The sequence below is a fragment of the Delphinus delphis genome, chromosome 12 (genome assembly GCF_949987515.2).
Source record: "Delphinus delphis chromosome 12, mDelDel1.2, whole genome shotgun sequence".
Taxonomy (NCBI): Eukaryota; Metazoa; Chordata; class Mammalia; order Artiodactyla; family Delphinidae; genus Delphinus; species Delphinus delphis.
Genome location: NC_082694.2, coordinates 12,757,725 through 12,783,823, shown reverse-complemented (window position 1 = coordinate 12,783,823; position 26,099 = coordinate 12,757,725). Strand labels below are relative to the sequence as shown.

Sequence of the window (26,099 nt, the reverse complement as noted above, 5' to 3'; positions counted from 1 at the left end):
GTAACCACTGCGCCCCCAGGGAAGGCCCTGTTTTTCTTTTTTAAAGAATACTTTTGAACTAAGGGTGGAATTTGAAAAGACACTCACAGTTTCTTAAGGAGAGTGCCTCATAGGGTAGCATGTGGGTTATATTAGGACTGATAATCTAAGGATTTACTTCAGTTTAGAAAATTCATTTGTATATTTTTCCTTGTAGCTTAAAGGAAAACTTATACTTACTGCTGGTGTAAATTGGAATGTTCTTAAAACCTTCAGTGTAGTTAGCAACCTTAGTAGCTAAGTTAACCAGAGGAAAACAAAGCAAATAGGAGAAATAGTACTCCTGTTATACTCTTAGAAGGAAAGTTAAGGATCATCAGTTGATAAATATTTTAGGGTTACATCAAAACATACTTAAGTAGTTATTTCAAAGTTTTCTTCAAATATTCTTTCAGGTGTAAGAAAAGATAATTGAAAAATAATAGTCGTTATGTTCTTTCATTTCCCATGTATTAATTGGAGCTAGTCTCTTCAAAATTAAACTGAAATATAAGTGAAAATAAAAGATTCTTTTAAAACCAAACCATTCCATCTTGTGGCAGAAGTTCCCTTGACTATATTGCAAATATTAGAAAGTCAAAGGTCCTTGTTTCTGGATATTTTTAGTTGTGAAATATGAAGGGTTACCCTGGAATTAGAAATTATACCAAATATTTGGTTGTTCATTAGCATGAATGTATGTGGAAAAAATGATAAATGTAAAAGTCATTTTCCAGTTCCACTTATAGTAAATATTATTCGATAATTACTAGGATGAATATTGTTGGAATCTTTAGAAAATTATAAGAGTATGATGATGTACCTGAATTTAATGCATAAAAATGATTGCGTGATTTTTTTTTCCCCCAAACTAGGCTTTGGATCCTGAAAAGAAGTCGTCATGAAAGTAAAATGCATAAAAAAGGTAAAATTAATGATTTAACACTTTTTTCCCCCTCTGAAATGTCTCTAGAAATTGGCATGAGGACATAGGCCTTTTTACATTTTCTCAAATAGAAGTCTTTTTCTCTCTCCTACCCCACTAAAAACTTATCAAATATTTGATACATATAAATAGATATATATGTGGATCTCCATGGACCTGCTTCCCTTTCTGGATTTGTCACTGTCTTTTTGTGTTTTTATTCTTCTGTTTCGTTTCTTTGTAAATTTACCAAATGTGTATGATTCACCAAATATTATATTTAGTTTTGCTTGGGTTTGGATATTAAACAGTATCACATTCTATACTTATTGGTGACTTGCTGTTTTCATTCAGCATTGGGCTTGTAAGATTCATTCACGTATATGCATGCAGCTGTCATTCATTTTTACTCTTGTATAGCATTTATTCTATGAATATGTTACAAATTATTTAGTCATTCTACTATTGACGGACATTGAGGTTATTTTCAATTTTTAAAATATAAACTGTTATTATAAATAACTGTTTCACATGTCTTCTGATGAAAATGTGGGTGAGTTGTCCTGAGCGTACCAAGGAATAGAATTGTTGTATCATCTTAAAACTTAAGATAATACCAATCTTTTCTGAAGTACTTATAATAGTTTTTATTGCCATCAACTGTGTAAAAGAATTTCTGTTGCTCCCCACTCACTAATGCTTTATATTGTCACGACTTTAAATTTTTGGACCAATTTAGTGGGTGTAAAAATGGTGCCACATGGCTGTATTTTCATAAAGTTCAGCATTTTTTCTTAAGCTTACTGGCTTTTGAGCTTCATCTCCAGGGAAATGCCATTAATGTCTTTTGCCTATGTTTCTGTTGGGCTGATTGTCCCTTATAAATTGATTTTTATATACAAATTGTTTGTGATGTATGTGTGACAAGTCTTCTCCCATTTTGTGGGCTGTCTTTTCACTTTTTTAAAGGCGTTTCAGTGAGCAGAATTACTTGTTTTGGCGATCTTTTTCTTTATGGTAGGTTTTGTGTTTTGCGTCTTACTTAAGAAATCCTTCCCTATCATGAGGCTGTAAAGTACTTTAATTTTTTTTAGGTTTTTGGAGTTTTGCTTTTTACATTTATATTTTAATCCTTTGGAAATTCTGTCAGTTAACAGTTGTCACAATAATGGTGTTTAAAACCAACCACAAGACTCTCAGTAGCATATAAAAGTAAACATTTCTTTTTCCATGCATCTGCAGGTTGGCTGGGAATAGGCTGATACAGGCTGGCTCTGGCTGGGTTGGTTGTGCTTCATAAAGCAGAACCACTGGGATGGTTCTGCCCCACATTTGTCTCACTCTCCTCCTGGGACCAAGGGGCTAGCTGGGGCATGTTTTTCTCATGGCATTGGCAGAAGGACAAGAGGGCAAGGCCCTGTTTGTATCACATCATGTTTACTTACAACCCATTGACCAAAGTAAGTCACATAGGCAAGCCCAAAGTTAGGGTGTAGGAAAGTATACTCCACTTTCTGTACTTTCCATGTGGGAGGAGTTGCTAAATTACATGAAAATTTTTCTGAAGGGACCTTGAGGGAATTGTGCTAAGCAGAATAAGTCAGAGAAAGAAATATACCGTTACGATTTCACTTATGTCTAAAAAACAAAACAAATGGACAAATAAAACCAAACCAAAATCATAGATTCAGAGAACAGAGTGGTGGTTACCAGAGGGGATGGGGATTGGGCAGTGGGTGAAACAGGTGAAGAAAGGGGTCAAGAGGTACAGACTTCCAGCAATAAAATAAATAGGTCATGGGGCTGTAGTGTACGGCATGGTGACTATAGTCAGTAATGTTGTAGAGCATACTTGAAAGTTGCTGAGAGAGTAAATCCTAAAAGTTAAGTATGTATGGTGTTAGGTGGTAACTAGACTTACTGTAGCAATCATTTCTCAATCTATACAAATACTGAGTTATTATGTTGTACACATAAAGCCAGTATAATGTTATATGTCAATTATACCTCAATAAAAAAATTTTTTAATTACACGAAAAAGAGGGTAGCTGTGGGTATAGGGAAAAGGGAAGAATTAAGACTAATTGATTTTTTTTTTTTTTTAAACAGTGTGCTATAGGGACTTGATTTTCTTTTTTTACCCCATACGGATAACCAATCTCCCAGAACCATTCAAATGAAAAGACTGCCCTTTCCCCACTGATTTGTAATGCCCCCTCTGGTATATATCGAGTTTCCTTCAAACAGAGGTCTATTTCTGGGGTCTCTGTTCTGTTCCTTTTGTCTTTTGCTCTAGTACTCTACTGCCTTAATTACTGGAGCTTTGTTGGATTTTGATATAGTTTGATAATTTTTCTAATGTTGTTCTTCAGGAGCACCTTGACTGTTTTGGACCCTTTTACTTTGTTAGTTTTTTAAAAAACAGCTTTGTTGAGGTATGATTTATATATCACTTGTTGTAAGTGTGTAATTCAATATTATTTGGTAAATTTACAGAGTTGCATAGCATCACAAAATCTAGTTTTAGAAGGTTTTTGACACCCCCAAAAGATTCCTTTTACCCATTTGCGGTCACTTCCCAATCCCACTAATGAATTTTCTAGATTTGCCTTTTCTGGGTATTTCATATAAATTTCAACATGTGGTCTTTTTTTGTTTTTGTTTTGTTTTTTTTATTTTTGGCTGAGTTGGGTCTTCTTTGCTGCGCGTAGGCTCTCTATAGTTGAGGTGCGTGGGCTTCTCGTTGCAGTGGCTTCTCTTGTTGCGGAGCATGGTCTCTAGGTGTGTGGGCTTCAGTGGTTGTGGCACACGGGCTTAGTTGCTCTGCGGCAAGTGGGATCTTCCCAGAGCAGGGCTCGAACCCGTGTCCCCTGCCTTGGCAGGTGGATTCTCAACCACTGCGCCACCAGGGAAGCCCCAGCATGTGGTCTTTTGCTTCTGGCTCTTTTCATGTAGTGTAATGGTTTTGAGATTCATCAATGCTTTAGCATATATCAGTGATTTTTTAAAAAAATAATTGCTCCATTATTCCATTGTATGGATGTACCACTTTTTTAAAATCCTTTCAACAATTGATATTTGTGTTGTTTCCAATTTTTAGTTATTATGAATAATTCTGCTGTGAGCATTTGTGTATGAATCTTTGTTTTGTGGACATACTTTTTTTTTTTTTGGAAAATGAGAATTCTAAATATATTGTCAAAATATGCCTTGGAGATAGCACACAAAAGCAATGTTACGAAGGTACCAAATGCGTAAATGAATGTTCTCTTGAGGAACTTCTCATCTAAGGACTTTTTTCCCTTTTGGTGGTACAATTAGGAACAGGTGGGTTTTTTTTGTTTTTTTTTTTTCTTTTTTGCGGTACGCGGGCCTCTCACTGTTGTGGTCTCTCCCATTGCGGAGCACAGGCTCCGGAAGCGCAGGCTCAGCGGCCATGGCTCACGGGCCCAGCCGCTCCGCGGCATGTGGGATCTTCCCAGACCGGGGCACGAACCCGTGTCCCCTGCATCGGCAGGCGGACTCTCAACCACTGCGCCACCAGGGAAGCCCAACAGGTGGGTTTTGTGAAACTTTTTGGTGCTGGTGGGTGGATGTCAGTTCAGGGTAGGTTTGGACCTGTGTTATTTTGAAGTACTTTTTCCTCAGGCAGGGATGACTTATTTCTAGGTCATGGGATCAAGAGGTGACTACTTGAGATCACAGAAAACCTTAGGTTGCATCAAGGAAGTATTGGTAGACGGAAAAATCAGAATGAGCTTGTTATTAGCTTTGCAGACATACATTTTTATTTATCTTGAGTAGGTTACTACTTTAGTGGAATTTCTGGGTCCGACAGTAAATACATGTTTAACTTTTTAAGAACTGCCACATTGTTTTACAAAGTGGCTGCATCATTTTACATTCCAGACAGCATTGTAGGAAGATTTTAGTTTCTTCACATCCTCACCAATGCTTGTTATTGTCAGCTGTTTTGATTATAGCTTTTCTGTTAGGGGTGAGCTGGAATCTCATTGTAGTTGTAATTTGCATTTCTCTAATGGCTAATGGTGTTGAGCATCTTTTCATGTGCTGTTGGTGGATTCAGATCTTTGCCCATTTTTTAATTGGATTGTAAGCTTATTATTGAGTTGTAAGAGTTCTTTATATATGTTGGATACAAATCCTTTATCAGATATATAATTTGCAAATATTTTGTCTCAATCTGTGGCTTTGTCTTTTTGTCCCAATTTGTGCTTGCCTTTTAAAAAGAGTGTCTATTGAAGCATGAACGTTTTCATTTTGTTGTAGTACACTATCAGTTTTTTTCCATCATGGATCATGCTTTTGGTGTTTCATCTAAAAATTCTTGTCTAATCCAAGGTCACAAGATTCACTTTTATGTTCTAAATTTGTTTTAATAGTTTTAGCTCTTATATTTATGTCTGTGATTCATTTTGAGTTAATTTTTGGGAATGGTGTGAGTTAGGATCCAAATTTTTGTTTTGCATATAGATACCCAATTGTTCCAGCAAGCATTTAAAAAAACTACCATTTCCCCACTGAGTTGCCTTGGCACCTTTGTCAAAAATCAGTTGAACTAAATGTAAGGATTTATTTCTGGGCTCTCAGTTGTGTTCTCTTGATCTATAATGTTTATCCTTATATACTGTCACTGTCTTGATCACTATAACTTTATATTTGTTCTTTGGTATCCAAGGGGAATTGGTTGCAGGATCCCACAAATACTAAAATCCATGGATGCTCAAGTCCCTTATATAAAATGGCATATTTGCAAATAACCTAAGGACATTCTCTTGTATGCTTTAAATCATCTCTAGATGACTTATAATACCTAATACAGTGTAAATGCTGTGCAGATAGTTGCTGACGCATGGCAAGTTCAAGTTATGCTTTTTGGAACTTTCTGGAATTCCTTTTCCCAAATATTTTTGATCCACAGTTGATTGAATCTGTGGATGCGGAAGCTGCAGATATGGAGGAGTGACTGTACTAAGTTTTGAAATAAGGAATTGCAGGCTGTCTAGTTTTGTTCTTCTTTTCCAAGATTGTTTTGGCTATCCTGTATTTTGCTTTTCCATATAAATTTTAGGATCAGCTTGTAAATTTCTGCAAAAAACGTATGCTGGACATTAAAAGGATCATACACCATGATCAAGTGGGGTTTATTCCAGGAATGCAAGGATTCTTCGATATATGCAAATCAATCAGCGTGATACACCATATTAACAAATTAAAGGAGAAAAACCATATGATCATCTCAATAGATGGAGAGAAAGCTTTCAACAAAATTCAACACCCATTTATGATAAAAACCCTGCAGAAAGTAGGCATAGAGGCCTCAACATAATAAAGGCCATATATGACAAACCCACAGCCAACATTGTCCTTAATGGTGAAAAACTGAAACCATTTCCACTAAGATCAGGAACAAGACAAGGTTGCCCACTCTCACCACTCTTATTCAACATAGTTTTGGAAGTTTTAGCCACAGCAATCAGAGAAGAAAAAGAAATAAAAGGAATCCAAATTGGAAAAGAAGAAGTAAAGCTGTTACTGTTTGCAGATAACATGATACTATACATAGAGAATCCTAAAGATGCTACCAGAAAACTACTAGAGCTAATCAATGAATTTGGTAAAGTAGCAGGATACAAAATTAATGCACAGACATCTCTGGCATTCTTATACACTAATGATGAAAAAATCTGAAAGTGAAATCAAGAAAACACTCCCATTTACCATTGCAACAAAAAGAATAAAATATCTAGGAATAAACCTACCTAAGGAGACGAAAGACCTGTATGCAGAAAATTATAAGACACTGATGAAAGAAATTAAAGATGATACAAATAGATGGAGAGATATACCATGTTCTTAGATTGGAAGAATCAACATTGTGAAAATGACTCTACTACCCAAAGCAATCTACAGATTCAATGCAATCCCTATCAAACTACCAATGGCATTTTTCACAGAACTAGAACAAAAAAATTCACAATTTGTATGGAAACACAAAAGACCCCGAATAGCCAAAGCAATCTTGAGAGAAAAAAACAGAGCTGGAGGAATCAGACTCCCTGACTTCAGACTATACTACAAAACTATAGTAATCAAGACACTATGGTACTGGCACAAAAACAGAAATATAGATCAATGGAACAGGATAGAAAGCCCAGAGATAAACCCACGCACATATGGTCACCTTATCTTTGATAAAGGAGGCAAGAATATACAGTGGAGAAAAGACTGCCTTTTCAGTAAGCGGTGCTGGGAAAACTGGACAGGTACATGTAAAAGTATGAAATTAGAACACTCCCTAACACCATACACAAAAGTAAACTCAAAATGGATTAAAGACCTAAATGTAAGGCCAGAAACCATCAGACTCTTAGAGGAAAACATAGGCAGAACACTCTATGACATAAATCACAGCAAGATCCTTTTTGATCCACCTCCTAGAAAAATGGAAATAAAAACAAAAATAAACAAATGGGACCTAATGAAACTTCAAAGCTTTTGCACAGCAAAGGAAACCATAAACAAGACCAAAAGACAACCCTCAGAATGGAGAAAATATTTGCAAGTGAAGCAGCTGACAAAGGATTAATCTCCAAAATTTACAAGCAGCTCATGCAGCTCAATAACAAAAAAACAACCCCATCCAAAAATGGGCAGAACACCTAAATAGATATTTCTCCAAAGAAGATAAACAGATTGCCAACGAACACATGAAAGAATGCTCAACATCATTAATCATTAGAGAAATGCAAATCAAAACTACAATGAGATATCATCTCACACTGGTTAGAATGGCCATCATCAAAAAATCTAGAAACAGTAAATGCTGGAGAGGGTGTGGAGAAAAGGGAACACTCTTGCACTGTTGGTGGGAATGTAAATTGATACAGCCACTATGGAGAACAGTATGGAGGTTCCTTTAAAAACTAAAAATAGAACTACCATATGACCCAGCAATCCCACTACTGGGCATATACCCTGAGAAAACCATAATTCAACAAGAGTCACGTACCACAATGTTCATTGCAGCTCTGTTTACGATAGCCAGGACATGGAAGCAACCTAAGTGTCCATCAACAGATGAATGGATAAAGAAGATGTGGCACATATATACAATGGAATATTACTCAGCCATAAAAAGAAATGACATTGAGTTACTTGTAGTGAGGTGGATGGACCTAGAGTCGGTCATACAGAGTGAAGTAAGTCAGAAAGAGAAAAACAAATACCATATGCTAACACATATATATGGAATCTAAGAAAAAAAAATGTCATGAAGAACCTAGGGGTAAGACGGGAATTAAGACACAGACCTACTAGAGCATGGACGTGAGGATATGGGGAGGGGGAAGGGTAAGCTGTGACAAAGTGAGAGAGTGGGATGGACATATATACACTATCAAACGTAGGGTGGATAGCTAGTGGGAAGCAGCCGCATGGCACAGGGAGATTAGGTAGGTGGTTTGTGACCACCTAGAGAGGTGGGATAGGGAGGGGGGGAGTGAGGGAGATGCAAGAGGGAAGAGATATGGGAACATATGTATATGTATAACTGATTCACTTTGTTGTAAAGCAGAAACTAACACACCATTGTAAAGCAATTATACTCCAATAAAGATGTTAAAACAAAAAACCAAAAACTATGCTGGGATTTTGACAGAGTTTGCATTCAATCTGTGGAAGATTGCCGTGTTAATAATATTGAGTCTTCTGATCTGTGAACATCTTCATTCATTTAGATTTTTTATTCTCTCAGTGTTTTGTAGCTTTCATTGTACAAGTGTACTGTTTACACTTTTTCTGTTAAATTTATTCTTACAGATTTTATTCTGGTTGATGCTGTTGTTGAATGGAATTGGTTTTTAAACGTCATTTTTCGGTCATTCATTTGCTGTATTTAGAGAGAGAATTAAGTTTTGTTTATTGATCTTGTTTCCTGAGACTTTGCTGAACTCACTTATTAGCTCTAGTAGGGTGTGTGTGTGTGTGTGTGTGTGTGTGTGTGTGTGTGTGTGTGTGTGTGTGTGTGTGTGTGTGTGTGTGTGTGTGTGTGTGTGTGTGGTGTCCCTTAGGAATTTCTACATGTAGGATCGTGTTATCTGGGAGTAAAGACAGTTTTACTTCCTCCTTTCTAATCTGTGTGCTTTTTATTTCTTTTTCTTGCCTGATTTCACTTGCCACAAACTCCTTTACAGCGCTGAATAGAAGTGAGAGAGTGGGCATCATTGTCTTTTTCCTGATACTAGGCAAAAGCGTTCAGTCCTTCATCATTGTGTGTAATTTTTGCTGTAGGTTTTTGAAGCATACTCTATTAATTTGAGGAAGCTCTCTTCTATTCCTAGTTTATTGAGAGCTTTTATCATGGATGGGTGTTGGATTTTGTCAAATGCTTTTTCCACTGTTGAGATGCTCATACCATTTTTCCCCTTTATCCTATTATACGACATCCTACATTAATATGGCATATTTGAACATGTAACCAGTCTTGTGCTCTTGAGATAAATCTGCTTGGGCATGGTGTATAATCTACTTTATATATTTTGGGATTTGCTTTGCTAATATTTTATTAAGGATTTCTATCTTTGTTCATAATGTGTATTCCTGTGTAGCTTTTTTTTCTTTGTGATCTCTTTTTCTAGCTTTGGTATTGGTAATACTGGTCTCCTAGGGTGAGCTGAGTAGTGTCCTTTCTTCCTTTATTTTCTGGAAGAGTTTTTGAAGGATTAGTATTATTTTTTCTTTAATTGTTTGGTAGAATTCACCAGTGAAGGCAGCTGAGCCTGAGCTTTTCTTTAACAGAAGATTTTACAAACAGATTCAGTGTCTTTCCTTTTTATAGGTTTATTCAGATTATTTTTTTCTTGAGTAAGTTTTGGTAATTTGTACTTCTTATTAATTTTTCCATTTCATCTAAAAGTTGTCTACTTTATTGGTATAAATTTGTCCATAGTATTATTTTATAATCCTTTTGATTTCTGTATCAAAAAGATTTTTATATCAAAAAAAGATTTCTATGTCAAAGATTTTGATTTCTGGGGGACGTCCCTGGTGGTCCAGTGGGTAAGACTCCATGCTCCCAATGGAGGGGGCCCGGGTTCGATCCCTGGTTGGGGAACTAGATCCTGCATGCATACTGCAACTAAGAAGCCCGCATGCCTCAGTGTACTGCAACTAAGATGTACTGCAACTAACGTACTGCAACTAAGATCCAATGCAGCCAAAATAAATAAATAAATAAATATTTAACATATAACAAAGATTGTATTAAAAAAATGATTTTGGGGCTTCCCTAGTGATGCAGTGGTTGAGAGTCCACCTGCCGATGCAGGGGACATGGGTTCGAGCCCTGGTCCAGGAAGATCCCACATGCCGCGGAGCAACTAAGCTCGTGAGCCACAACTACTGAGCCTGTGCTCTAGAGCCCGTGAGCCACAACTCCTGAGCCCATGTGCCGCAACTGCTGAAGCCTGCGTGCCTATAGCCTATGCTCTACAACAAGAGAAGCCACTGCAATGAGAAGCCCGTGCACCACAACGAAGAGTAGCCCCCTCTCACCGCAACTAGAGAAAGCCCGTGCGCAGCAGCGAAGACCCAACGCAGCCATAAATAATGAATAAATATATACATACATACATACATCTTAAAAAAAACAACTGTGTTAAAGTATACCTTACATGCAATAAATTGCACCCATTTTAAGTGTGTAGTTCAGTGAATTTTAACACATATACATACCCATGTAACCACTACCACAGTTAGCACCCCAAAATGTCCCCATGTGACACTTTGCAATCCATTCTTCCCCTCCATCAGGTCCCAGGCAACCACTGGTACTCTTTCAGTAAGGAAAGATTCATTTTGCCAGTTCTAGAATTTCATATAAGTGGAGTCCTGTAATACACTCTTTTGTGTTTGTGTCTTTTGTGCAGCAGAGTGTATTTCTTTTTATTGCTGAATTGTATTCTTTTGGATGGATATACTTCAGTTTGTTTATCCACGCATCTGTTGATGGCCATTTGACTGTTATCAGTAAAGCTTCAGTGCACACTTATGCTCCAGCCTTTGTGGCGGTACAGTTTTTTCTTGGCTGCACCGCACTGCACGTAGGATCTTGGTTCCCTGACCAGGGATTGAACCAGTGCCCCCTGCAGTGCAAGTGTGGAGTCTTAACCGCTGGACCCACCAGGGAATTCCCCTGCAATTTTAAATAAAAGTAGTGATAGTACACTTTTGTCCTAGATGTTAAAGGAACTGCTGTCAATACTTCCTCAATTGACTGCAATCTTTGCTGTGATTTTCTGGTAGATACTCTTTATGAGATTAAGGAAATTCCCTTCAAATGGTAGTTTGATAAAAGTTTCAGAGGTTTTTGTTTCTTTGTTTTATAATCGTGAATAGATGTAGATGTTGGATTTTTTGGAATTCTTTTGAGATGAGCACGAGTTTTTCTATTCTGCTAATGTGACGAATTATATCTGTGGGTTTAGAAATGTAAAGCTACCCTTGCATTCCTGAGATAAACAAAGTTTTCTAATTTAAAACTTTTTGAATGTTTTGGCATAATCATGATATTCTCTTCTTAATATCTGTAGCATCTGAAATTATAGCTGCCTTTTTATTCCTTATATTGATTATTTGTGCCTTTTATTCTTTTTTTTTATAAATTTATTTATTTTATTTATTTACGTTTGGCTGCCTTTGTTTCTTTGTTGCTGTGCGTGGGATTTCTCTAGTTGTGGTGAGCGGGGGGTGGGGGGGCACTCTTCGTTGCAGTGCGCGGGCTTCTTATTGCAGTGGCTTCTCTTGTTGTGGAGCATGAGCTCTAGGCACGAGGGCTTAAGTAGTTGTGGCACGCGGGCTCAATAGCTGTGGCTCGCAGGCTCTAGAGCGCAGGTTCAGCAGTTGTGGCACACAGGCTTAGTTGCTCCGCAGCATGTGGGATCTTCCCGAACCAGGGCTCAAACCTGTGTCCCCTGCATTGGTAGGCAGATTTTTAACTACTGCACCACCAGGGAAGCCCCTTTTATTCTTTTTGATCAACTTTTCTGGAGGTTTAACAGTTCTATTATCCTTTATAAAGAACCAACTTTGCTTTTGTTACTTCTGTTTTATATTAATCTTCCATTTCATTAATTTCTTTATTATAGCATTCATTTTACATTCTTTGAGCTTATTTTGCCTCAAAATTGATTGTTTCCTTTTGTAATACGTACATCTAAACCTATAAATTTCTCTCAATGTACTATTTGATTTATATTCTTGAAGTTTGTTTCATTAAATATTTTTTATCAAGGTAGTATATTTAGATAGTTTTAAAAGTCATGTAGTTTTACAAGGATTATCATGGAAAAACAGCAAAATGGAAGTCCTTCATTTCATGATTATTTCTGTAGATGCTGAAAAGGCATCCTCCAAAATTCAACGCTTGTTTCTTATTTGAAAATAAATACTTGAGAAGATAGGAATGGATGGATGCTTTTTTTTAAAAAATTGTGGTAAAATACACATAACATATTTACCATCGTAACCATTTTTTTTTTTTTTTTTTTTTTGCGGTATGCGGGCCTTTCACTGTTGTGGCCTCTCCAGTTGCAGAGCACAGTCATCCAGACGCGCAGGCTCAGCGGCCATGGCTCACGGGCCCAGCCGCTCCGCGGCATATGGGATCTTCCCAGACCGGGGCACGAACCCACGTCCCCTGCGTCGGCAGGCGGAATCCCAACCACTGCGCCACCAGGGAAGCCCCATCGTAACCATTTTTAAGTGTAGGATTCACTGGTATTTGAGTACAGGCATATTGTTGTGCAACCATCGCCACCATGCATCTTGCAAAACTGTAACTTCATACTCCTTAAAGAAGAACTCCCCATTTCACCCTTCCCCAGGACCTTGGCAATCACCATTCTACTTTCTGTCTTTATGATTTTTGACTACTCAGAGTAAGGTACCTCTTGTAAGTGGAATCATACAGTATTTATCTTTTCGTGACTGACTTATTTCACTTAACCTGTATCTTCAAGGTTCATCCATATTGTAGCATATTTCGGAATTTCAGTCCTTTTTAAGGCTGAATAATATTCCATTGTATTGGGACTTCCCTGGCGGTCCAGTGGTTAAGACTCCATGCTCCCAATGCAGGGGGTGCGGATTCGATTCCTGGTCGGGGAACCGAGATCCCACGTGCTGCACGGCGCAGCCAAAAAATTAAAAAAAAAAAAAAATTCCATTGTATGTATCTACCACATTTTGCTTAACCACTCCTCTGTCAATGGTTACTTGGGTTGCTTCCATGTTTTAACTGTTGTGAATAACGCTACTGTGACCATGGATATGCAGGTATCTTTTGGAAACCTTGCTTTCAATTCTGAGTATATACCCAGAAGCAGAATTGCTGGATCATGTGATAATTCTATTTTGAATTTTTTGAGGAACCGCCATACTGTTTCCCAAGAGGCTGTACCATTTTTACATTTCCACCAACAGTACACAGGGTTCCAATTTCTCCCATTCTCATCAACACTTGTTATTTTCAGTTGTTTTGACAGTAGCCTACCTAATGGGTATAAAAGGTGGTTATCTCATTGTAGGTTTGATTTGCATTTCCCTGATTAGTGATGTTGAACACCTTTTCATGAATACTCTTTTACTTGAAAGAATAACTCAGAGGCAGGGACTTCCCTGGTGGTACAGTGGTTAGGAATCCGCCTACCAGGGCAGGGGACACGGGTTTGATCCCTGGTCTGGGAAGATCCCACATGCCATGGAGCAACTAAGCCCGTGTGCCACAACTACTGAGCCTGCTCTCTAGAGCCCACGAGCCACAACTCCTGAGCCTGCACACCTGGAGCCTGTTCTCTGCAACAAGAGAAGCCACTGGAATGAGAAGCCCGCACACCACAGCGAAGAGTGGTGCCCGCTCAACAGAACTAGAGAAAGCCAGTGTGCAGCAACGAAGACCCAACACAACCAAAAAAAGAAAAAGAAAAAAAAAAAACTCAGGGGCAAACTTTGGTTTTTTCAGATGTGGATGTTTGGCAAGTAGATTTTCACAAATGAATGGAGTGACCCTGTCACTTCAAGAAAAACAACTGAAAGTATATGTTATTGATGATAAAGTTCTGGCTTTTGAGCAAAAATTACAGTTTTGGAAGATTTGATCTGCCTCTGTGAGCTTGAAAGCTTTCCTGTACTTAAAGACTTTTTGGTAAGATTGGTTGGTGATGATATTAAAGAATGTGATTCTTAAAATGCTATAGAATGAAGCATTCGAAAGATCTGCATAAATTAGTAAGGTAATATTTTCCAAATAAATAATGCATGATATTATAAAGTATGCCTGTGTAAAATACACATCCAGCCTACAATGTAGATTAATAGATTTTAATGTAACAGTACAGAAAATTTCTTGTTATGGTTTCAGATTCTACATTGCAGCCAGAGATTTGTTTGCGCTTGCTTTTAATATTCATTGGCCCATCATTTTATTTTTAGCTTTCCTGAGTCAGTTTAGGTTTGTTTCTTTAATAGTGCATAGTGTTGGGTTTTGCTCTGTGAGCCAAGCCATAAATCCATTTTTTTCTTTTGGTAAGTGAATTAATCCGTTCACATTTATTGAAATTACAGAATGTTTGATTTATAGTTACTGTGTATATTATGTTATCTCTGTGATGGTTTTTCTTTTTTTTGCTCTTCGTTTTACTTTCTTCATCTAATTTTTATTCTTTTTCTTCTTCCACTTTTGTCCATTTACCCTTATTAAGTTTCCATTCAAATCTGGTCTGTATTATAGTCTTCATTTTTGATGTGATTACTGTTTCTTCTGTCATTTCTGGGGTCAGTCAACTCTTGTTTCATTACTTTTTTAAAAATCTTTATTGGAGTATAATTGCTTTAGAATGGTGTGTTAGTTTCTGTTTTATAACAAAGTGAATCAGCTATACATGTACATATATCCCCATATCTCCTCCCTCTTGCGTCTCCCTCCCTATCCCACCCCTCCAGGCGGTCACAAAGCACCGAGCTGATCTTCCTGTGCTATGCGGCTGCTTCCCACTAGCTAGCTATTTTATATTTGGTAGTGTATATATGTCCATGCCAGTCTCTCACTTCGTCCCAGCTTACCCTTCCCCCTCCCCATGTCCTCAAGTCCATTCTCTATGTATGTCTGCGTCTTTATTCCTGTCCTGACGCTAGGTTCTTCAGAACCTTTTTTTTAGATTCCATATATATGTGTTAGCGTATGGTATTTGTTTTTCTCTTTCTGACTTCCACAGACCCTAGGTCCATCCACCTCACTACAAATAACTCAATTTCGTTCTTTTTTTATGGCTACTTCCATTTTTTTGGTTCGGTTTTGGACTTAGTTTTTGAATTGCAATTCAAGTTGTTGTGTGTTTTTTTTCATATACCTAAACTGGGATATTTAATCCAGCTTGGATTTTTGTGTTAGTTTTCTTCCGTGCATGTTGTTGTTGGTGGAGTCGGTAGCTAAGTTGGTAAAATCTTTACCAGCTCATGTGTTTTTGTTTTCTCTTTTCTTCTGTAGCTTTGTATGGATGAAGAGTGCTTGTGTCTGCCTGTTGAAGACTATTCAAGACTTGATTTGGAGTGGTTTACAAGATTCCTCACTTAAAGCGCCCTCTTGTGTCATTACAGTGATGTGCACCTCTTCAGTGGGTGGCGCTGAGGGATGAATGTAGTGTCTAAGTGAAGGGTTGGTCTTCACCAGGATGGTTCCAGCCATTGAAACAGGGGAGGAGCATATGTGACAGAGATGCTGGCTGGTGGGTAAACGTTGTGGCAGTAGATTGCAGAAGTCTCTTCTGATTGATTGCGTTTTCTCAATAAAATAGGAAGAAGGTTAGGCTGAGTGAGGATGGAAGAGAGAAAACTATGTTCCACTGGGAAGACATTGGGATAATAGACAATGAATATACAGCTAGATCTTTTCATGTCATTAAATACATTCACAACATATTTTTATTGTTTGCTCGCAGTTCTGTTTTATGGCTTAAATTATGGTTCTGTGATCTTTTAAAACCAGTTTCCTATTGGTGAACGAAAAAGTTGTTTCCGATTTCCTACTGTTATAAATAAAACGGAGCAGTGTCTCTTGCTATACCATTCCTAAACCTGGAGTTCTTAAATTTTTTGTTGTTAAAATATAAGAATGGTTATCTTTTTCATTGGTTCATAAACTGTAGTCACATTATACACTTGTAGAAGATAAATTTTAGGAGTGTGGTGATATTTGTAATATAATATTGCAATACAAAAATTTCCAAGCATGAATAATAAGATTCTAAATATGTACTTTTATATAGTGGTGCTGATTATTATTAGAAAAATGAAATTGAAACTATTATCATAATATTGTTTTATTGCTGGGAAAAATAATAGCATCACTAACTTGCTGTATACATTAGAGTCCACCAAAGTTAGTGACGCTTCTTACCAAAGTCTTTTCTGAAAATATGAGTCAGAATTATTTTGGTTGTAACCTGATCCCACAAAAGCAAGAAAGGGAATTGCTTATACTCAAGCAAAGGTATATCAGACAAGACCTGGGAAAGTAAGAAACAATGATGGATCCTGGGCCCTTAGCACCAGGAGTATGTGAGCTGAGAGTGAGTCATCTCTCAGCGCCCACTGCAGTCTTCCACGTTCACTCCATGGCTGTGATAGGAAGGAGGGAAAGATAATGCACTAGAATCGTCCAGAGGAAGTCACAGGGGAGAGGGGCTGAGTTGATGCTTTAAGAGGGTTCATTACAAGAAGATTCAATAAGTTAATGAAATTGTGCAAGGGAGTGGTTATATTACCTGTAGAATTGATACTTCATATCTTCTTTAAAGATCACATACAGTGTAAAGGAATTCACGATCTTGTCATAGGGCACAATTGTAGAAGGTACATTTTATGGCCAATCTGTACATAAGCTAACATTGGCTGACATAAAGTTTATGTATGAGAAAAAAGTAATTCTTATATTCCAAGAGGCAGTACCCATCTCACCTGTAAACTTAAAAGACCAAGCAGAGATTTGAGGGAGTGAGAATCAGAGAAGTTTAAATAGCTACAACTATCATTATTTTGAAGAGGCAAACATCGCTGTGTCAGTGAAATCTCTTAACTTGTGTTAAATCAAGTTGAGGGAGAGACGTTTTCCCTTAGATGTGCCCTGTGCACCTGAAGCAGCCATCAGGCTGTGGGTCTCTAGTCTGTGGGTTATTACAGCCCTTTCTAACTGGACTCCAGCCTCCAATTTCCACTTTCTTCTCTACAATTCTCTAAAGAGAGCTTTTCCTCAGAGCAGATTTCCCAATGTACTGCTTCAGTCATGCCTCCACTGTGCTGTACCTTGAATCAGGGTCTGTTTGTCTGCCTGGCTGTAAGTGCTCTGAAGTCTGGCCATCTCGGCCGTACGAGGCTTTAGTGCCCATTGGCCTCTGCTCCTCTCTGCTCCCTTGGGTTTCCTCTTATGAAGTAAATCTCACTGACCCTTGATGCAGCTCCCAGCAAGTATGAGTATAATAATACCATAGGTAAAAAAAAATCTGAACCAGAGGAAATATAAGCAAGAAAGTTGTAATGGGGAAAGCCGTACATGGATTTACATGTCATTTGGTCAGCATGGTTATCATGGCTGTATTAAATTTATCTCTGATCTTTTTAAAAATTCTTTTGGCTGCACTGCGTGGCATGCAGGATCTTAGTTCCCCGACCAGGGATTGAACCCATGCTCCCTGCAGTGGAGACATGGAGTCTTAACCACTGGACCACCAGGGAAGCCCTATCTCTGATCTCTTTTGGAGCCAAAACAAAAAGGATGAAGTGGTTATCTATTTACCTCTCATTTTCAGAAAAGAGGGAGGGTGCAAAGCCTAACTCTTCTAATAATACTTCATAAAAATGGTTCTTACGTAGGTCTTCATTATGGAAATCACTGAGTAGTATGGAGAGAATTCTTATTTCTAAGATTCTTTGTGACAGGTTTCATATAACTTTTTTACAGTCAGTTACTGAAAGCCACGTGACAGCAAAACTCAATTTTTGTCATTTGGTAAGAGAATATAAGTCACGTATGTAGTCTTCCAGTGTGTTAACTTGATCTAGTTGTAGAATGTCAGGAATTCAGGCGCAGAGGTATTGAATGACCTGCTCCCTGTCTTAATAGGATTCCTGACTTCCAGCACAGGTACCTCAGTTCACTGACTGGTTTTAATAAACATAACCATTGAGGGGTTAAAAAAATACTGATGCCTGGGGCCCACTCCCAGAAATTGTGATTTTGGGGAGTTTGGGGGGAAGGCTGGGATGTGGACATGAGATTTTTCAGTAGTTCCCAGATGGTTCTACATACAGCCATTGAAAACCACTGGTCTCAACAACTAATGGGAGTGCCATTCTTGCCAGTAATTGCTTTAAGCTTTATTTGTTGTTGTTTCGTTTGTTTGTGTTTTGGCTGTATTGGGTCTTCGTTGCTGTGCCCCGACTTTTTCTCTAATTGTGGTGAGTGGGTACTACTCTTCGTTGCAGTGCGTGGGCTTCTCGTTGTCGTGTGCGGGCTCCAGAGCGCAGGCTCAGTAGTTGTGGCGCACGGGCTTAGTTGCTCCGCGGCATGTGGGATCTTCCCGGACCAGGGCTCGAACCCGTGTTCCCTGCATTGGCAGGCGGATTCTTAACCACTGCGCCACCAGGGAAGCCCCGGTTTAAGCTTTAAATACGAATTCGTGTCCTCTGGTGTGCTTCTGGAGAAGCTAACATCTCTTGAGATAGACGGGAAGAGGTTAGACGTTGCCATGCCTAAATAGACTCCCAGAACTGATGCAGCTGTCTTAGGGACCTCAAGGGGAGCCAGCTAAGCAGCTGAAGACGACAGAGAAAAGAGATGGGAAGAAGCTGGGTCCGTGAGAACAACTGAACCATGGAATTCTCCGCTCTTAGAGAGGAGATAGCCAACCTTCAGATTTCATGTTACGGCACATGAAATCATATATTCTCCTTACTGTTTAAGCCATTTTGATTTGGGCTTTATATTACTTGCAGCCAAAGGCAGGCTAATACGTGTGAGCCAAGGATAAGCGACTTTTGTCCATCCGAAGGCCATGGGTCCCCACTCACCGCCCTCCTCACCGGAGGCTGTATTCACCGTCTGGGCTCCTGCAGGCAGCGCACAGTAAGAAACGAGTGTATTTATTTTTGTGGTCGACATCTCTGAAATTGGGATGTACTTTACAGTTGATAGAATATCATATTTTCATTGGCAGGTTAGTTTTTCTTATTGGTGCATTAAAAATGGTGGCTCTTATTAAGTTACTGACATTTAGATTTGGTTGAATGTAATTTTTAAATGAAATTACATATGTGTATAGGGAAAAATTTACTGTGAAATAAAATTTGTTATGGGATTTATTTTGGATTAATGAATTACGAAAACATAAAAAGGTTTTTAATGAAAACAAGTGATTCCCTGTATCCTCCCTTTTTCCCACCCCCTTTGTGGGAAGTTGAATTCTAAGACGGCTCCCAAGATTCCTCGTCCCCAGTGAACACAGCCTGTATAACCTGCCGAGTGTGAGCATCACTGTGAGTAGGATGGACTTCACTCCCATGGTTAACTTATATTATATGCCAAAGATGAAGTGGTTTTTACCTTTGGTGTAACTAAGATCTCAAATCAGTTGATTCTGAGTTAATCAAAAGGGAGATGATCCCAGGTGGAGCCTAAGTAATCAGATGAATCCTTGGAAGAGACTGGGCTCTTCCTGAAGTGAAAGATTAGAAGCGTCAGATTCCCCTACTAGCCTTGAAGTAAGCTGCCCTGTTTCGAGAGGGCCGTGTATCCAGAACTGTATCCAGAACTGTACCCAGAACGACAGGGAAGAAACGGGAGCCTCAGTCTTAAAACCACAAATTACTGAATCCTGCCGACAGCTTTAAGAACTTGGAAGAGGTGCTCCAGGCTTGTTTTGTATGTTCCTACCTTGGCCCTTGAATGGGCCATTTCTCTAAGGAGCCCAGATTCCTTTTAATTGAGAAGACAGTCCCCAACTTAAAATGGTTCCACTTAGTGATTTTCACACACGATGGTGTGAAAGTGAATGCATTCAGTAGAAACCATGCCTGGGTTTTTGAGTTACGATCTTTTCCCTGGGCTAGCGGTATGTGGTAGAACGCACCCTCATGATGGGCAGCCCTGCAACATGAGACTAAACAACCGAGAGCTTAACGACCATTCTGTACCCAGACAACCTCCTGTTTTTCACTTTCAGTACAGTATTCAATACATTACATGAGATAGTCACCACTTGATTATAGATTAGGCTTTACGTTAGATGATTTTGCCCAACTAACTATAGGCTAATGTAAATGTTCTGAGACATTTCAGGTAAACTAGGCTAAGCTACGATGTTCAGTAGGTTAGGTGTATTAAATGCATTTTCAGCTTATGATATTTTCAGCTTACAGTGGGTTTATTGAGACGGAACCCCATCGCAAGTCGAGGAAAATCTGTAGTAGTTACAATCCAAGATCTGGGTGCTGGATGTGCTTACTGCTTTTGAGTCTGGTCAGCTGAAGACAGGCCCTGAGGATGTAGTGTGAACCGTCATACAAATCAAAGACAATTTAGGGAGGAGTGGATACGGCTTTTGAGGAGCTCCCCATCTCTTCTGCCTGGTCTGGGGGACTATGGGTCCTGGTCTTCAGTTGTCATTTTGGGGCTCTTGATTTTCAAGGCTGCTGTGGAGCTGGGGAGAGGAGAATGGGATTAGGGCAAGTCATTGTCACGAGGCGTTTTACCCAGATGCAGCTGTTTTTCATGAGTAAATTCTCTTTGAATTGTTGTAAGGCTTTAATTTCCAGAATTCTGCAAAAGTTGATTTTCACTGTTTTTGCCAGTGTTCTCTCATGCCTTTTATGGAGTAGTAGGTTTCAGAGATTCTTAGTCTGTCATTCCAGAAGTGGTAACAACAGTTCACTTTCTTTTTTTAAAGAAGACGTTGCGGGTAGGAGTTTATTAATTAATTTATTTATTTTTGCCGTGTTGGGTCTTCGTTTCTGTGCGAGGGCTTTCTCTAGTTGTGGCAAGCGGGGGCCACTCACTATCGCGGCCTCTCTTGTTGCAGAGCACAGGCTCCGGACGCGCAGGCTCAGTAGTTGTGGCTCACGGGCCTAGTCGCTCCACGGCATGTGGGATCCTCCCAGACCAGGGCTCGAACCCGTGTCTCCTGCGTTAGCAGGCAGATTCTCAACCACTGCGCCACCAGGGAAGCCCCAACAGTTCACTTTTAAGTATTTGACTTTTTTTTTTTCATGCCTGTACTTTAGAAATATTTATCTTTGATATGAAGACTGACTGTGTGCCATTTTCCTAGTCCTTTTATTTCAGAATCCCCCTTTCCTGCCTGGCGGTCCAGGAACTCATCTTCCTGGCAGGATGCTCCTCATTCCTGAGTATTTAGGGCCTTCGTTCCTGCTCCAAATGTTTAAACTGCCTTTTTCAGGGGTTCCACAGAAGTGGCCTTATTTACCGTTCACATAAGTCTTAAATAAATACGAGTTTTGTATCCCAGCTGTATCCTGCGCAAAAAGATTTCCAATTTATTTGCCTGGATGTGTTGCTTGGCAGGTAAATTTGTTACATAATAATATAAACTGGACTTTAATCTTGGACTTCCTGAACAGATTTGTGATTCAGCCCATATCTGCTGACACACCAGCTCTTTCAGCCTTCTGTGTGCCTGAGAACTGCAAGCCAACTTCAACTTCCTCATGGAGCTGAGCTCAGTTAGGTGAACCCGGAATCAACAGAAATGCTCCTTATTTCAGCCAGAGGCACATAAAACAGTCATTTCAGTCCATGAAGAAGGAAAACCTGGTCCCAGTGAATTCCTGATTGTCTCGGGGGCTGAATGGCTGTCCTTGTGCAGCTGTGAAGGGTTCTATGTTCTTCCCAAGCTGGGGAGGTGATGCGAGCCGCCCCTCAGGAAACAGAAGCCGCCCAGCCTCCCGCAAGACCGCCAGCAGCTCTGCAGGGCTGTGCTCTTGGGGATGCGCCTTCCAGCTAGATCTGCACCAGAAAAAAGAAGGGGGAAAATGACCTTGACTTTCGAATGGGATGTGCGGGCCCCTCCAGCTGGGGGTTCAGAAGGCAAGAGGGGAAGGAGGAGCAGACGGGGAGACACTGCTGCTGCCCTCGGCCTTTGTTCTGTCAAATTTCAGCAAGATGCCGTGGCTGAGGTGCTGCAGCTGCATGAAGGACCATGGAACCGGCCGCCTGGGCCCACCCACGAATTAGCGAGGGTCTGTTCAGAACTGTCCAGGTCAAATTACAGGAGTGGGGAATGGGGGTTCAGGCCAGCAGTTGTGTCCATGGCCTCAGGCCCTCACTGGCCTTCCCTCTTTCCTCTGAGGCCTCACCCACATTTTCTCTGTGCCGGGGGCAGCTTTAGCGAACTTAAGGCAAGGGCATCCCTCGCCCTCCACCCTCCGTTGGGCTCAGCAGCCCTCACACCCCTTAAATTGCCCTCCCTGATATTCTGGAACTGTTACAGGGGGTGTGCGGTGTCTCTGTCTTGTTGAAGGCTGTACTCCCTGCAAGGGTCAGGCACAGAAAAGGCCCTCACTCACTAGCCGTTAATCATTAAAATATTTCCCCCAACCATAGGAAGAAGGGTGGCCCTTTAGGTGAAAAGAATGAAAGTGATTTCTTAAAATGTTTAAGACTTGACATGGTAGAGGCCAAACCACGAAGCAGCGCAGATGGGGATGATGGTCCTTCTGCTCAAGTAAATCCCCAGACAGGCAGAAAGGAAGGCGGGTGGCCGACAGCAAGGTTCCCGTGCGTGTCCGCCCGGCGTGCACGCACCTCCCTCTGTGTGACATTCGCATGTGCGTGTGCACGGGTGAGGGGCCCTCCACGCTTGGCACGGTTCCTTCTCATTTCCACACTTGGGCCTCTTAACTAGTACCAGCCGCCAGCTACCTCGCACACGCCTCCCAGCTGGTCACCGCCTACCGGTGTGTGTGGATCTGGGGAGCAGGTGGATCCCTGGTTGCTCACGTTGGAGGTTGGTGCCCATCAGTCAGAGACCACCCGGCACCCCCTTAGGGTCCACAAAGCAGGTTTATAATTTGCTGCATCAAGACAGAGATTGCATTTCTGGGGACTGGGGGCAGCTCAACAGGAGGGAGTGAGGGAAAGATAAACAGAGTTTTTGAGTCAGTCCTGGGATGGCCTTGGCGGGAGTGGGGCAGAATTTGTCAAGTACAGAGGTGCTGGAAGAGCCGGCGGTCTTGTGCCTGTGAGTGAGCTGGTGTTAGGAGTTTACACTTAAGAGTTTGCGGCGCTCACACTCTGAATGGGTGCAGTTTCTGGGTGGCGTGAGTCCCAGAGCAGCCTGTTTTGAAATGCTGTGGCTTCTGTTTCAATTTTCGGTTTCCCCCTAAGGTTGGCTGGCAGCCGAGCAGTTTTTCGCTCTTATCAAAGTGTGGCAAGTAAGAGATGGAGGGATGCTAGGAAATGACCTTCCTGTCCAGCAGTGGGAGGGCGTTGCGTGCATGATGCCCGAGGACACGGCAGGATGGTTTCTCAGATTCAGGAAAGGCCCCGACTCTGAAGGAACTTCTGCAGAATTCCTGTCCTTTTTTTTTTATAAATTTATTTATTTTATATATATATATATATATATATATATATATATATATTATTTTTGGCTGTGTTGGGTCTTTGTTGCTGTGCGTGGGCTTTCTCTATTTCCGGCAAGCGGGGGCTACTCTTTTTTTGGGCGGGGTGTATACTATTTTATTAACATTTAAATTTTACCAAGAGTTCAAGCATATGCTAGTCATTTGTTCAGATTTTTGAAATAAAGACAAAATGGGCAAACAGCTTTAAGGGTGCGATGTACTTAACACTGCACAATATATTCACCAACTAGACAATCTAAGGGGCGGGATAACTATACACTTTGGAGCACCAAGTATAGGAACAAGCCCTGGAACTGGAGGAAAAACCCGCCTTTCAGGACTGCACAGAGGTCCTTGGTTGCCAATAGAATCTCCCCTTGACTTCAGACTTGAGACAAACCGAGGGAGCCTGTCAGTATACAAAAACCACTGCCTTCAGTAACAGGATGGACTGGCCAGGGCCAATTCAAATTGCGGGGGCCAGTCTGAAGCAGGCAGGGTTGGCTGGAGGCTGGACATGTTGCAGCTGAAGTCCAGCATCGGCAGATGAGAGCAGCCATGTTCTAAAAAATCGCTGATTTCTACACAAGTCGGGGTGGGGGGGCTGCTCTTCGTTGCGGTGCGCGGGCTTCTCACTGCGGTGGCTCCTCTTGCTGTGGAGCACGGGCTCTAGGTGCGCAGGCTTCAGTAGTTGTGGTACACAGGTTCAGTAGTTGTGGCTCGCGGGCTCTAGAGCGCAGGCTCAGTAGTTGTGGTGCACGGGCTCAGTAGTTGTGGCTCACGGGCTCTAGAGCGCAGGTTCAGTAGTTGTGGTACACAGGTTCAGTAGTTGTGGCTCGCGGGCTCTAGAGCGCAGGCTCAGTAGTTGTGGTACACAGGTTCAGTAGTTGTGGCTCGCGGGCTCTAGAGCGCAGGCTCAGTAGTTGTGGTGCACGGGCTCAGTAGTTGTGGCTCACGGGCTCTAGAGCGCAGGCTCAGTAGTTGTGGTACACAGGTTCAGTAGTTGTGGCTCGCGGGCTCTAGAGCGCAGGCTCAGTAGTTGTGGCGCACGGGATTAGTTGCTCCGCGGCATGTGGGATCTTCCCGGACCAGGGCTCAAACCCGTGTCCCCTGCATTGGCAGGCAGATTCTCAACCACTGCGCCACCAGGGAAGTCCCCTGTCCATTTCTTTGGACTCAATTTTTTTTTTTTTGGCCGCGTCCCACCGCATGGGAGATCTTAGTTCCCCCACCAGGGATGGAACCAGTGCTTCCTGTAGTGTTAGTGCAGAGTCCTGACCACTGGACCGGCAGGGAAGTCCCTTGACTCACTATTGATCTAGCTTATAAATTGTGTTCCCCTTCTGTGTGTGTCAGAGGAAAAGGAAATGCAGGACTTGCATTCCGGTTTTTAGGGCAGAACCTGACTTTATCTGTACTTCACTTGCTCCACGATGTCCCCTGCTGTGAACGACAGCAGTTTCATACACTGTAGACCATGGGGGAGGGGACTTCTGAGGCTGCACTGTCCTGGTGGGTGGAGGGGGGAGAGCCGCATCTCCTGCTGCTGCAGGAATGTTGCTGGAGAGGTGGTAGGGCTGCGGGGGACCCAGGGTAGGGGCTGTGGGGAGGGGAGAAGCCCTGCGAGAGGAAGCTTTTGATCCTGCAGACCCTGAGGGGAGAATGGTTTTGATTTCATGTCCAGTCTTCTAGGCTCATAATCCAGGGTTGGGATTAAGAGTCCATAAGTCCTTCCTTATCCCTGGACTCAGTGAATCTCTTTATGAAATATGCTGATTGAGCCCCTTGTTTCAGCTCTTACTGCTGAAATAAGTAGAATTATGTCACTGCTGGTTATAAAATTAGTCAACTTCTCTTTCAAAAAAAAGAAAAAAGGCCACAATGTTTGAAAATTAGCCTCCTGAATGTCCCCAGCGTGACTCTGCACTCATTGCAAAATGGTCTTCTCTGACTCTCAACTGAGCAGGAATTACACAAATAAGGTGATTTTTTTTTATCACTTTTAAGTGCTCCAAGGTTATTGACAAAGAAAAGGATGACCAGGCTGGGATGTGGGCTTTTGAAGAGAAGAGTGTGCTTGGCACTGGGTGGCTGTCCAAGTTCCCCAGAATGGAGGTGCCCCTCCCTCGGTGAGGTGGGATGGTTGACCCTCAGCAGATGCTCTGCAGAGGAGGCCAGGATACAAGGTGTGTTCATTTGCTGTAACAGAGGACCACAAACTCGGTACCTAGAACAATGGAAATGTATTCTCTCAGTTCTGGAGGCTAGAAGTCTAAAGTCAAGGGGTAGGCATGGCCACACTCTGAAGACTCTAAGGGATGGTCCTTCCTTGCCTCTATCTAGTTTCTGGTGGTGACTGGCGATCCTTGGCGTTTCTTGGCTGTGACAGCCTAACTCCAATCTCTACCTCTGTCTTCTCTCCCTGTGTATGTCTGCATCTGTT

General features: G+C 41.1%; 1 protein-coding gene across 1 annotated transcript in view; it reads left to right on the top strand.

The window, feature by feature from the left end:
- The window catches only part of ZC3H8 (zinc finger CCCH-type containing 8), a 33,616-nt gene extending 17,499 nt beyond the window's left edge, over positions 1 to 16,117 (top strand). The window contains exons 8-9 of the mRNA XM_060027367.1: positions 894 to 943; positions 15,510 to 16,117. Coding sequence (XP_059883350.1) covers positions 894 to 923 — 30 coding nt within the window. The 3' untranslated portion in view covers positions 924 to 943; positions 15,510 to 16,117. The remainder of the gene's footprint in view (positions 1 to 893; positions 944 to 15,509) is intronic.
- Positions 16,118 to 26,099: the final 9,982 nt, after the last annotated feature.